The following is a 14,082-nucleotide window of genomic DNA, read 5'->3' as shown; positions in this document are numbered from 1 at the left end:
TGGAAAACCCGGACTGGACTTTTTCCGGAGTACGGAATGGAGTCACCCGGTAACTTGGAAAACCCGGACTGGACTTTTCCCGGAGTACGGAATGGAGTCACCCGGTAATCTGGAAAACCCGGACTGGATTTTTTCCGGAGTACGGAATGGAGTCACCCGGTAACTTGGAAAACCCGGACTGGATTTTTTCCGGAGTACGGAATGGAGTCACCCGGTAACTTGGAAAACCCGGATTGGATTTTTTCCGGAGTACGGAATGGAGTCGCCCGGTAATCTGGAAAACCCGGACTGGATTTTTTCCGGAGTACGGAATGGAGTCGCCCGGTAATCTGGAAAACCCGGACTGGATTTTTTTCCGGAGTACGGAATGGAGCAAAACCCGTACTGGATTTTTCCTGCAGTTTGGGTATAATTTTTTTTTTTTAATTTATAATTTATAATTTGGGTATAATTCCTGCATTTCCTGCAGGAATGGGTATAATTTAATTTCACGCACATCATGTTCATGCGCTCAGCTGGGGCTAATCCAAAGGAAAATAGAAGAAGTGAATTTTTCTATTTTCTATTGCTGAAAAATGTCTTTGTTTTGCTATTTCTGTAATATTTATAGTAAGCTTTACAAAGCTCCTTTGTGAAATACCACACAATTTTACCATCCCAACATTCCTGCTATTTGAGGTTTTCCTGCTGTCCAAGCCTTCCTCTCCTGCCCTGCTATTTTAGTCTGTTGCTGTTATCTATGATTTTGAGAAGATCCCACCTGCCTTCTATTGCTAGAATTCTTCTCACCTAAACAGGAGATCAGTTTTTCCATAATTCTTTCTTTCACAACTTCCAGAACACTAAATTATTTAAAAGAGAATAAATCTTGTGCCCAGTAAGAGCAAATCAGGAGAATGGAAAATGCTGTAAGAGGTGTTTTCACAGAAGCCAGAACCTTCCCCCTGCTCTCTGCCACTCTCTGTTTCTTAATTTTCAATTTCCTGCTTCCTTATTGTAGTTTCATGTAAAATATATTTTTCCCACCCCAGGTAAGAAGTTCATCACCAGATACACAAACTCATCCTTGCGTGGTGGCTTTTGGGTGGAATAGGACATATCAGCTTTCAAATAAGCTTTGACAGAACTTGCTGTCCTTTCAAAATCTGAAACCACAGAGAAGCAGCTCTCCTGGGCATAAACCCAGCTCCTATTGAAAGTAAAGTTGTGTGTTTATTTGTAGCAAACAATGGTGAAGTTATTAGGGAATGGCATTTCCAAGGAACTGTTGAATCAAGATGAGTTTACTGTGAGTTGTAAAATAGCAATAAAATTGCACCCATTTATTGTGTGTGGAGGTGGCAGATGCAGACTGAAGCAACCCAACACCACAGGGTTGAGCTTTGCTCGGAGCCAGTTCAGTTGGACAGAAACAACAGTTCAGTTTTTTTTCACTCTGTCTGGAAATACCCGTGGTCCTCTGGGGCTGCACCCAGGGCTGGACCCAGGTGGAAATGCTGGTGGAAAAGCCCTGGGCTGCAGGGAGCCATCACAAAACGTTCCACAGACCCGGCTCTGCTGCACCTGGATGTTCCCACCTCCCACAGCAGGATCTTCCCAGGTCCCCCATGGTCCTGCTGTGCCCCTTGGAGCTGCTCATCATCCTGCTGCTCCTGCAGGTGGGTGTGGGCTGGGATGTGGGCAGGGGGTCCGGCTGATGGGGGCACAGCAGGAGGATGGAGCCAGGATCTCCTCGGGGTGCCAAGCAGTAGGATCAGCGGAATGGGCAGGAGATGGCATCAGAACATTCCACCTGAACACGAGGAAAGCATCACTGTGCGGGTGACTGGGGCCTGGAACAGGCTGCCAGGAGGGGTAATGGAGTCTCCTTCCCTGGAGACACTCAGAATCCTTCTGGACACAACCCTGAGTAGTGTTCTCGATGGGACCTGCTGGAGCAGGGGGGCTGGACCAGCTGATCTCCCATGTTCCCTTCCCACCCTAACCCTCTGTGAGTCTGTTTGTCTCTGCTGGTGCCTCTGAAACAGGCGGTTCCTCTGCCCCAGCTCCTGGGCTCAGGTCTCTGGGAAGGGTTTTCCAGGGCTGGGGACCCTCTGCTCATCCTGCTGGGAATACCAGGGCTCACACCTGGCTGAGCACACTTGTGCCTGGTGCTGACCCTGCCACCTTCACCATCATCCCACAGGAATTCAGTGGGGTTTCCATGAGTGTTTCTGTGGGATTCATGGTCCTGCACCGGGTAATTCCTTTCTAGCAGTGCCCCTGGCTGGAATGGAGACAGCTCTACCCTGAGCCAGGACGTGCAGGTGAACATGAAGTGTGGGGAAGCCAGAAAATACACAGTTAAAGCTTCCAAAATAATTAAAAACGACTACACATAGAAAAGGGGAAAACAGCTTATTCAGGGGGTCCAGCAGGGCTGAACCTGGAGCAAATCCAACAAAGACAACTCACAAGTGCCCAACTGCAGCCTTGCTTGCTGCCTTCCCATCACAGAACTTTTCCCTGTAAAGCTGTGTAAGCAGCTTTACAATTCCAAGGTATTGCTGGTGAACCCCATTCGTGGCTCAGCAGGTTTATAACCATGATAGTTTACGGCATTTTGTTTCCTCAGAATAAAGTCACAGGGTAAAAACCTTTGGCTATGTCTGGGCAGGCAGAGATCTGTTCCATTTGTGGAAGCATTAGATAATGTTTCTCTGTAATAAACCTCAAGATTTCCACAGAAATTGTTGAGAAGTAGGAGAAAGGTAGGAGAAAGTTACCTGTGAGGTAACAACAATGGTGTAATTGCAGTGCTGTCCTTGGAGGTGAAAGGTTTCCAGTCAAAAGGAGTGTTTGAAGCCTGGGCAGGAAGCTTGCATTTATATGAAAAGGCAAATTGTGCCAATTTGGGTGTAGCCACCATTTTCTCAGTGATTTATTGTACTCATCTGAGTTAGAGATTTTGGTCCAGCAATCACCTTCTAGTAAATCAGCTGTGTTTGGAACATTTCAAGTCACACCATAGAGCCCCTGAGACTCTGAAATTCTCCCCAGACAGAACTCTTTTTTTGCAAAAGACAGTTTATGTCCTGTTAACACCAGACAACTTCTAAAGGAGCACTGGATGCAGAGAGACAGGGGTGAATAAACACTGGAGATACTTGTTTTAGGAAAAGCCACAGAGAAGATACCAAAGACTGGTATCTGCATGGACACAGCATTTTTATGGGGTCTGGCATCACCTGACCAGAGGAATTGCTCTCACAGCTCTCATGGCATTCATTTGGAACAAGATGGATGATATTTGTGATGGTATTTGTGGAGTTAAGGGTTAGATACAATTCAATACAATACTGTCAAAACTGGATCAATATGTTTCTTTGAAGACAAATTCCTCCTAGACAAGACATCAAGTTTTTTAGTGACCCACACTTGTCACAATCACTTTTCTTCTTTTCACAAGGTTACTGCTGCTGACAGTTTTTCTCATGAAATTGAAAATTTCAGTTTAAGACAAGCCATCAGAAGGAAGAGTATTCAGGTATGTAGTCAGTATTATACAATAACATATACACAGCAGCTAACTGTGCAAACTGGGACACTAAACCCTGTTTTTTATCCAATAGTGGATGGATTCTTACCAGTCAGACAGTCTGCAGCCTCTGAAGAGAACAAAAAGAACCTGGGTTATCACCACCATTGATATTCAAGAGGAAGACAAAGGACCATTCCCCAGATATGCTGGACAGGTACAAACCACCCTGTAGGAAAAGTCCTGCCTGAAGCTCAGCAAGGCATTCATCACCTCAGCTTGTACAATAAAATACCACATGGAGCAGAGGGCAAGAAGTGTGCATTAAAAAGCAACTTTTAGAAAACTTACTCATCCAAACTTGTCTAATTTCCACAGAGATGGGTAGAACTGTGAGGTGGGAGGGATTTACTGGTTTTCCTGTGGGAAGCTGCAAGGACAGTAAGGGGAAAGAAGATGATGGAGTGGGTGTTGTAAGAGCACAGGGAGCTCTGGGCTTGGCTGAGATCAAGAGGCTCCAGCTGCAAAGAAGAGAGGGGCAGAAAGAGGATTGACCTAAATTATTTGTATTTCTGTTCCACCTTCCCTACTCACGTTGCACCATCCTACTTCTCTCTTTAAAAGTTGTTCAATAATAGATCATACAACACATCACTGAGGTATTTAATCAGTGGACCTGGGGTGGATGAGGCTCCAGAGGTCGGATTGTTTTCCATAGAAGATGATGCCAATGGACACGTGTACGTCCATCGCACCATCGACAGGGAGAGGACTCCAACCTTCCAGGTAACACACCTGGGCACTTCCAGCTGTCTGCAAAGGTTAATTGTTCTCTCATGGCTAAATGCTTCACAGGAAAGAGACACACCTATAATAATGTTAATGGGTATTTTCATAACTTGCTTTTCTTATCTGGCACCTATAAATAACTGCTAAATTAATTGGCTCAGCAGAGACCAATTAACTTCTACATCACTATTCATAATAAATCTCTGTGGCTTGTCTGAACTTCCACAAATGTCTGCACACTTCTTTTCGATCTTTTTGGGATGCCTTCTGATCATAACCTAAAAACTTTAAAAGCTGTCCTGAAATTCAAAATCTGTTCCAGCTCTAGTGGCCAGAACACTGAGTTGTAAACACAACCCCCTAATCAGGAGAATGAAAGCAGATATTCATGTGTTACAAAAACTGGGTAATCCTGGGGGAGCTGCAAAGCTCTATTACTGTAACTTTACATAAGAGGAAGCATATGTTTCCCCTTAAAAAGCAGAAAAATGCTGACTAGCAGGAAGTGCAATGAAAGAAATGTGATAACAAGTTTATGAATGAAATATGGGAGTGTGGGTTTGTTTTCCTCCTGAAAAAAATTTTCAGTCATGGTCTCCTTATGTTTATTCAGTAATGATTTCTATTTGGGTCTCTGTGGATTAACTGTATCTAAATTACAGTTTTCCATGTACTTTTCTGTGCAACATCTTGCCTTTTAGGCAGCCATTTCAAATAATCAATTTCCAGTAAAAATCTTTTTTTACTTTTAAAAATGCTGTTTGAGGCCCAGGATGACCATTACAAATCTACTACTTTTGTAAGGTGAAATAATGACTTAATAATGTGACTGAAAGCCAATGCTAAGCAAATTTGACTGAAGCAGCTTCAACACGGAAGGTTTTTTTTGTTCTATTCTGATATCTAAATGGTGTCCAGTTCATCCTGATGTCTGTCTTGCTACTCATTTAGATTCGTTTTGATATTGAGAACAGAAAATCTGGTGAGCTGCTGGACCGCCCTATATTTTTCAAGATAAAGATTAAAGATATCAATGACAATGCACCTGAGTTTTCCATGGAAGAATATGGCACTACAATAAGAGAGAACCACAGTAAAGGTAAGTGCCACCTAAACAAGGATTACTGCTGGTTTGTGTATGACTGCTCTCTTCCTAATTCCTTCATTGTTATGATCCCTTTCCTACTAAATCTGTTCCTCTCTCTACTTTTAACTTAAAGACTCGTGAGTTTAGGGACATATTCCTGTTTCCTACATTTCAACCTCTTGTCTGATTAACCTCAATGTACATTAGGAGATCATTGGAGGCATTCTGGAAAAACTTCAGAGATGTTTCTTCTTCTTCAAGCCAAGACCTGATCTCAAGTCTGATCTCAGCTGTGGATCTGGGAGCTGCACATGCACCCAGCTTCACAGAAGGTGGTCAGACACTGCTCAGAAACACAGAGACTTAGTTTGGGTGTGTACACCTGTGGTGTCAACTCCTCAGGAGCTGGCATGAAAAAATAGTGCATGTTTTTGATGAAGTAAATCCAGGGGTGTGGTAATTCTGTGGTATAACAGTTCTTTGGGCAGATTTGCCACCCAAATGAAATAGTGGCCAGGCTGTGCAGGGATAACCATGGCCATGGGAGAAGCTGCAGGTTTTCTTAGGAGCTGTGTGTTTAAGAACCTGCAGACAGGCCTGAGAACTCCACACTGAGAATAAACACTCCCATTAATTTCTCATCAATTCTTCCCTAGATGAGCCAGTTATCCAAGTCACAGCCCTGGACAAAGACGAAGTGGGCACTGTGAACTCACAGGTGTCCTATTCTATAAGTATGCAAATGCCCTCTCCAGATGGACTCACATTTCACATTGATCCCACCACAGGATCAGTATTTCTGTCAGGATGCCTGGATTATAAGGTGATGTACATTTAGCATCTTCTCATCATTAATGCATGATACATGTTCACTGCACAGTGAACACTCACAGGAGTGAGACTCACAGGAGAGTCTCAAATCCAGCTGTGGCTGGCAAAATGTGCAAAATGCTTCTCCACTAAGCTTCAGTTTCTTCAGTCCTTCTTTGGTTTCAGTTTCTTTCTTGTTTCTGTTTTTCAGACTGCCAACTCTTTCAACCTTCTGATTAAAGCCAGTGACCATGGAAGTCCCCAGCTGTCATCTACTGCAACAGTGACTGTCGCTGTTGAAGATGCAAACAATCACCTCCCTGTATTTACTAGTGATAATGTAAGGGAAAACATTATTACTTCACTGAGCCTTTCTAAGTACACTTCAGTCCTTCCAACTGCTAAATGGTCTCAGCAGTGGAAATGGGAACCCTCAGACCCTTGCAGAATCAGGGCAAAACTTGTTCAAATGAGATCTGACAGATAAAATATCTCTTAAAGCGCTAAACTTTGTTAATTTTCTGTGTACATCACCAGAAGGTTTCTGCATCACACTGGAAGCATGAGGAAGTTGACAGACCAGTTTATTCTGACATCTGGGCAGCTGAGGTGCTGATTGCCCAGGGAAGTGGTGGGTGTTCCGCTCCTGGGAGTGTTCCAGAGCAGGGCTGGTCTCGTGAGAGGTGTCCCTGCCCATGGCAAGGGTTGGAACAAGGTCACCTTTAGGGCCCCTTCCAACCCAAACCATTCTATGATTACAATCTGCTCATTATTTTACAGTCCACCTGTATAAACCATCCCAGCCAAACCCAGCACATGTATTCAGAGTGCTGAGCCATGTCAGGTACTGGTCTGTGTAAATGTTTGAAGTTGTGAAGAGCAGCAACAGGGTTACAACAGTGTGTACAAACTCACCTACAAAAACAAACACTTGCACCAGTGTCTCCTACCTGGCATTTGAAAGACCTGAGGGAATAATGTTAAATCACCTGCAAAAATGGGTTTACACAAGAAGCCTGTGCTTTGTCATCAGCTCCTATCTAGTAAAATCCTGACCCTTCTCTCAGCTATGATTTATTCCCTCTCTCTGAGTATAATCCTTTTTAAAAGTTGTGATGCAAGGACAGTGCTGTTTGTATATTATAAGGCAAGAATCTGAATTTTTAGCTCTCAACCAGTGACCAACTTATTATAAGAAATAAAGACAAACAAATCGCATATTATTGCTACCTCATTATTCCTTAGGTGATTTAATGGGCATTTCTCAGTCTGTCCATTGAGTTCTAGTTAGGCAAGCTGGTGGCTACATTGCACCATCAAAAACTTAGGCCATTGTGAAGATATTAGATAGATAGAGAGATAGATAGATAGATAGATAGATAGATAGATAGATAGATAGATAGATAGACAGACAGATAAATAGAATCCTTATTTCCTTAATTTTCCTTCCTAGTACCATCTGCAAATTTCAGCAGGAGAAGAACATCCAGCTGTGTTACGGCTCCAAGTGGAAGACAAAGACTCTCCCAACACTCCAGCATGGAGAGCAAAATACAAAATAGTAAAGGGCAATGAGGAGGAGCAGTTCACCATTGAGACAGATCCAGCCACAAATGAAGGCATTTTGAGTGTTATCAAGGTGAGGAGATAATAGCAGTAGATAAGCTGAATGTGGCAGTGTCACTTGGCCCCTCTGATCATGAGGTTCAGAGTCAGCTGAGTTGTGCTCAGCTCATGTGTGTTCCAGGTAACAGGCCTGACTGCCAAAACAAAGGTCATAACTGCTAATTAACTGCTAAGCAACTCCTAAAAAGGCATATCTGCTAATTAAACTGCTTTTGTCTGGGGTTTTCAGCCTCTCAGCTATGAAGGTGACCCCAAGATGAGACTTGTCATTTCTGTAGCAAATGCAGAACCTTTCTTCTGGTGTAAAAATGGCACTGTGGTGATCTCTGATCTGGAATCCACTAACACCACTGTGAGCATCGAGGTCTTACAGTCACAACGTGCTCCAAGGTTTCATCCTCCTATCCTTATTGTCCAAAAGGAAGATTCAATGAAGCCTGGGAGGATATTTAGAAAGTATCCTGCCACATATCCAGATGATGTGCCAAATAAGATAAAGTAAGTGGCAATGTTCCAACTCTTAAGAAATAGCTTAGGGATATTAAGAGATTTGCAAGTGTAGTTTGGTACCCAAAATGCACTTAAAACAATAACCTATAATTTTTCCCTTTCTTTTTCAGATATGAACTAGCCAGTGACCCAGATGGTTGGCTGAGAGTGGATGAGAACACTGGTGCCCTTACTGTGGCAAAAGAATTTGATCAAGAATCCCCCTTCTTGAACAACAGCGTGTACACCATTATTGTTCATGCTACTGATCATGGTAAGCAGCCAGTCAGAGAATATTCAGGCAGTCTGGACTGTGAAATGAGGTGCATGTTGAACATAAAGAGATAGCAACACAAAGTGGTTAATGGATAATAAAACACCCTGTTTATAACTTGTGCTGTGTGTGACTGGTAGGATAAACCAGACAGATCCTGCCACAGGACTGGCATTTGTCAATGCCCAGTTGTGTTTGTGTTTCTTTTGCTCCTGCCCAGGCAAGCCCCCACAGACTGGTACTGGCACCATCCTGCTTTACTTGTCTGACATTGATGATCATATGCCATCATTGGTGACTCCTGCTTTAGATGTGTGTGACAAAACAGAAGGGACACCTCTTGTTATAGAAGCCAAGTCTGCTCTGGCCCATTCCCATTCAGGGCCATTTACATTTGAGCTGGCTGAGGACTCTGAAGATGTGAAGCGTAACTGGACATTAGGAAGGAACTTTGGTGAGCACTTCCTTATGTCTCCTTCCTGAGTTTACTGTCAGTTGTGGACCCTCTGGTTATTTCACTCTCTTCCCTTTATGGTTTGTTACTGATGAGTCCCAGTGAGACTGAAACGATGGGAAAGAAGAGCCATCAAAATATGAATTTATGGCAATTTGTGAAAAGTGACATTGCTCTTCATCTCTGCTGAGGACAGGACCAGCAGCAATGTGCTCAAACTGCAGAAGGGGGGATAAGACAGTTGAGGAACCACTTCTTCACTTAATTAACTACCTAAAGAATTCCAGAGGCTATCAGGGAGCTGTGCCAGAGTGCAGCCAGGCTGGGGCAGATCTCTGCCCAGAAGGCTCAGTGAGGTGATAAGGTGGGATGTAATTTAGTCCTATTTACTATGGTTCATTAAGGCTGGAAAAACTACTTGAAACTGGGGTGCAAATGAATTTCCTTTATCAACACAGGGGACTGTAGAATATTTGACTTCTTTCTGTGAGTCTTGAAATGATTCACTTGTCTTTTTAGGGCATTCAGTCGAACTTCTGATGTTAAAAAGCCTCCCACAAGGCAGCTACTTGGTGCCCATCATTATTCAGGACAGGCAAGGATTTTCCAGAAGGCAGAACCAGCACATCAGGCTCTGCTTTTGTGCAGATGGACACACATGTAAATATTCACCAGTTCTACCAGCAGGAGTGGGACTTGGAAGTGGTGCCATTGTGATAATACTGATGGCTTTCTTATTACTACTGGGTAAGCAACCTCCTAAGTTAGACATGCAGGTTCTCTGTCATCTGACCACTTGGTCTCATTGCAATTGCAGCTCCTGAGCTCAAATCTACTAAAAATCATGATTATTTTGCATGTAGAGGATCGCTGGCAAATGTAAATTGGCATTAAGCTAAACTCTAGTACAACATCTCAAGTATTTTTATTTGCATTGAATACTTGACTTTTTTTGACATTTTCTGTGTCCTGGCAAACTGAAAGTAATGAAATTCTCCCATGGAGGTAAAACTTATTCTAGAGCTGATTTCTCAGCACCGGCTCATGTTGGTTAATGCTGGAGAGAAGAAGTGCTGATTCCTTTGCTGAAGAAAGATTAATAGATTATCTGAGCATTGTTCTCATGTCACCTGTGCATGATTTACTCTGTCTGCCTGCTCAGTCTCACCACTCTGACCAAGAACTCCACCTGCACAGCTGCATTGCTGGGGTTTCCCAAGGGAGCTCCTTTGGAAGTGGGCTGGGAACCTCTCCCACACTGTTTTGAGCCAAACCCATCTATTCCCAGTGCCCATTTCTCCTTTCCCTTTGTCCTTTACAGTATCCAGCATCATGCTCTGCCGGTGTTACTGGTCAGGGGCCAAAAGCAAAGCCATTGCTCCACCCCAGGAAGGTGAACAGACTTTAATCACCTACAATGAAGAGAGCAGAAGTGCTTTTTCTGAGGTGAGTGTGACAGCATATATCCACACTACCCCACCAATGCTGTGTGGCTGAATGTGCTACTGATCATCTCTTTAATTATGTTTCCTCTGGTTTTGCTACTGAACAAAATTTGCCACTGAGCCTGTCTGGGGAGCTGTGCTCTGCATGGTCTGGATGATGCCACTCTGGTGACAGACTGTTACCACTCCTGCCCTTTTCAGTATCAGCAGGACCTTTCCAGGTGCCTCCTCCTGCCGGTGAATCCGCCTGGTGAGGGAGCACAGCACCTCCTGCCACTCTACTGCACACACATCCTGGTGTGTGAAACAAGGGAGTAAATGAGAAAATGGAATAATCTGCAGAGGTGTGATCCTTCACACTTAGTTCAGTTCCTTATTAACACCATCCCTCCCCCTGTGTGCAGGCTGGGCTGGATATTACACACAGTGCCACTCCAACACCTGTGTCTGTGGAGGCTGGAAAAGAAGTGATTGCTGAGGTAACTGCCTGGCTCTTGATGAAAATGTCCTTTTTTAATACCAAGGGAAGTGGTATCCTGGAAATTAGGTCTGGTGTTAATATGAGTGGGAAGAATAACACAATATCATTCAATTAGAAAAAAACTGTCACTTGTTGGAGTAACTGGAGAAGGCAGAACAAAAGAAATGGATGTAACAGAGGGAAAGATAATTGGAGTTATTTTTAAATGAAAGAAATGTCAGAAGGTGGCTTAATGCTGGTCACACCTGAGATAGGGTGTCTGTCTTCCAGAATGGCTGCTTCACTGGGTATGAGACATCCCAAGCCAGACACCTGGACTGCTTCATACAGACAGTGGGCAGAGCACTGGCTCAGGTAAGAAATGAGCATTGAGCTCCTCCTGTGTCAAGTTTTGTAAGCACAGGAGAAAGGGCTTGCAAAACTGGAGAGCTGCTCTGGCTCGAGCTGCTCTGAGCCCACACTTCTGAAGCACTGCAATTGGAAGCAAGGGATATATTTGATGGGAAAGCATTCAAGACTTCGTTGAAAATATCTTTTTTTCCTTGACTGAATTGTCCTTCAGTTTGGAGAAGTGGGGCTAAAATGCTTCCTCTACTTGAGCAAGGTTAGAGTTTTGTCACCTGCTCTTGCACTTCTGTGCTGGCAGGAATTAAAATTCCTCTTGCCTTGCCCTGTCTGACCTTGCATGTTTATAGTCCTGTCCTTTGCCCTCCTTGGCCAGACTGCAGGCCCTACCAGCCAAGGTCACTTGCCAGCTCTCGGTTCAGGACAGATCAAATGCCCTTTGCTGCCCCATTTGTACCCCAGGGAAAGTTCAGACTCTGGAACTTAGGCAGCTGAGACTTTCTGTAGAACATTTCCTTGTCAGAGAAAAACTCATTCTTCCCTGTAAATTCTTGCCTAATTTGCATGCCATAATTTCCTTTAATTTTCAAAAGGGCAGTAGGAGCAAGTGCTGACTTGCATTGTTTCTTCCCTTCTTTAGAAAGTGTATTACCAAAGCACACTGGAAGATTACAGGGACATGTGTGAACCTTGCAGATACACTGAGGAAGGAGAATTAGAGCCCAGTAACTCCCCCTGCTCCATCTCCATTAGCAGTGAGGACCTGCCTGATGATTTCTTGAACACTCTGGGACCAATGTTTTGTGCTCTGGAAGAGATCTGTCAGAAGTGATCTCCATCACTCAGTTAATGTCAGAAGGCTGTGACTATGGTGCTGCAAAGGCTTCTGGCAGGAGCAGTGACAATTTCAGGAAAAAAGGACCATCTGTACCTGAAGGCATTGCAGTGTTTGCAGCATGAGCACCTGGCCTTTCATCCTTCCTGCCTGCACTGGTTCACATGGGCAGCCAAAAACCTGCTGTGTCTCCAGAGTCCACTGTGCAGGGGTGAGGGGGCGATTTTGGCATATTTGTGCACACTGACACAAATAGAAGATCTGATATCAAGGATCCTCATTTTGATATGCAAAGTTAAAAAAAAAAACAACCTAGATCAACTAGGCTTGAAATCCCAGACTGAGTTCCATATGGAAATAAGTCAGTTTTGAAGAGAAGGAAATTACCTGCTAGACCAGTGTATAGTCCTTTCTCCAGTAAGTAGCCTCTTTAAATCCAAGATAAAGTTTAGTACAGTGCCATATTTTATATCCTTATATATAACAATGAAACATCAAAGAGAAAGTTCATTTCTCCTCTGGGTTCATGCCCTTGGACAGCTCTGCACTGTCCCTCCTTTAGCATGAAAGAGGAACTTTTGGTGCTCGTGTGTGTGCTGGCATCTGCTGGCTGTTGGTATCATGGCACTGCTGTAAATAATACCCTAAATGTTAAGAAATTGTTGTCAGACGAGGTTATTCCTTTCAATGAAATAACTTCCTGCTCCAAATTAGCCACAAGTGCCTCTGAGGGGGAAACTCGTGGGTTTCCTCAAGCACTGCTGATAAAACAGATGAAATGATAAAAAAGGGACGGTATCAAATTTCCCTATAGGGAAACCACAGATGTGTTATTTTTAAATTTTGAGGTTAGGCCATGTCTGAGTGTGTGTGATTGAACTCTGCTCAGTTATGGCACGAAGGCTGTTGGTCTTACAATACAGAAATGAGGGAAGAAAAGCTCAGGAGATTGTGTTCTGCCATTAGGTAAGTTATACATGCAGGAAGTGGTGGAATTAGTTACAAATCTTACTCCTGTTCTATTACAATTTTGTGCTGAAAGAAAAATACTTTGCCCAAGGCAAACACTAAGTCTGGGAGCTAAGACATTGTTTTTGTGTTTCAAAGTTTACTTAAACAATAAATTATGCTTTTGCTCAGATATAAGTGTGATAAAAGAATGTGACTGAGTGGCAGGCAGTCACGTTGTCCTAAATGTCAGCAGCAAGATCTGTTTACACAATAAATCACTCCTGTGGTAAACTGTCCTTATAATTCCAGATGGAAGACTTCAAGTCAGGCCAGTGATTCAGCAGCACTGCTAATACCTGTGGTGACATTTTATTGCAGGTGATAACCATATTGGTAAGGCTAGAGTTATGCTCTTCTGAAATTTTCTTCTGAAAATTGCACGAGGCTGAAAATAATCATGGAAGTGTTCTGTGTGTTTCCTCATGGTGGGTTTGGAGCACACCACGCCTGTGTGTGTGATGTGATCAGACCCACAGTTGCTAATGTTGGTAAAGTTCCCTCTTGCATGGGACTAAGAAACCTGTTTTAATGGAACCCTATTTCTTGGGAAATGAGAATGTTCCCTTGAGGATCTCACAGTTGCATACCCTGTGCCCACACAGGTGGGAACATTCAGTATCTCAGCTTCAGGAATCTGAAGATTTGCACACACTAAGCCAACAGCTTCCCAGCACCATTGTGACATAATGATGCAATGTTTACACTTTAAACAGCAGAAATTTAGGCTGAAGGAGCTGCTTGGTTGACCACAGTCACACAAAGCTGTGGCAAGCCAAGGAGTGGCACTTACCAATTCTGCTACATGAGTATCCTGCCTTTCACCAAAGATTTTGACCCTTGCAGCAGCTCTTAGCCCGTTCCTTTTGAGCAGACCTGAGGGAAATGTGCTCTGCTGTGGTCATATCAAACCAGTATAAAA

At 43.6% G+C, this 14,082-nt stretch overlaps 1 protein-coding gene across 1 annotated transcript; it reads left to right on the top strand.

Moving 5' to 3' along the window:
- Window positions 1-1,607: 1,607 nt before the first annotated feature.
- On the top strand, window positions 1,608-12,149 carry CDH26 (cadherin 26). Its single transcript, XM_033519184.1, has 16 exons — window positions 1,608-1,658; window positions 3,449-3,526; window positions 3,612-3,734; window positions 4,142-4,303; window positions 5,258-5,405; window positions 6,050-6,216; window positions 6,415-6,657; window positions 7,657-7,842; window positions 8,059-8,327; window positions 8,450-8,592; window positions 8,813-9,046; window positions 9,566-9,793; window positions 10,368-10,492; window positions 10,896-10,970; window positions 11,243-11,326; window positions 11,958-12,149. The coding sequence occupies exons 1-16, from the start codon at window positions 1,608-1,610 to the stop codon at window positions 12,147-12,149; spliced, it is 2,508 nt and encodes an 835-aa protein (XP_033375075.1).
- Window positions 12,150-14,082: the final 1,933 nt, after the last annotated feature.

Source organism: Parus major, chromosome 20 (genome assembly GCF_001522545.3).
Source record: "Parus major isolate Abel chromosome 20, Parus_major1.1, whole genome shotgun sequence".
In the NCBI taxonomy this organism is placed as follows: Eukaryota; Metazoa; Chordata; class Aves; order Passeriformes; family Paridae; genus Parus; species Parus major.
The sequence above is the reverse complement of the archived record's forward strand: the minus strand, read 5'-3'. Positions and strand labels throughout refer to the sequence as shown.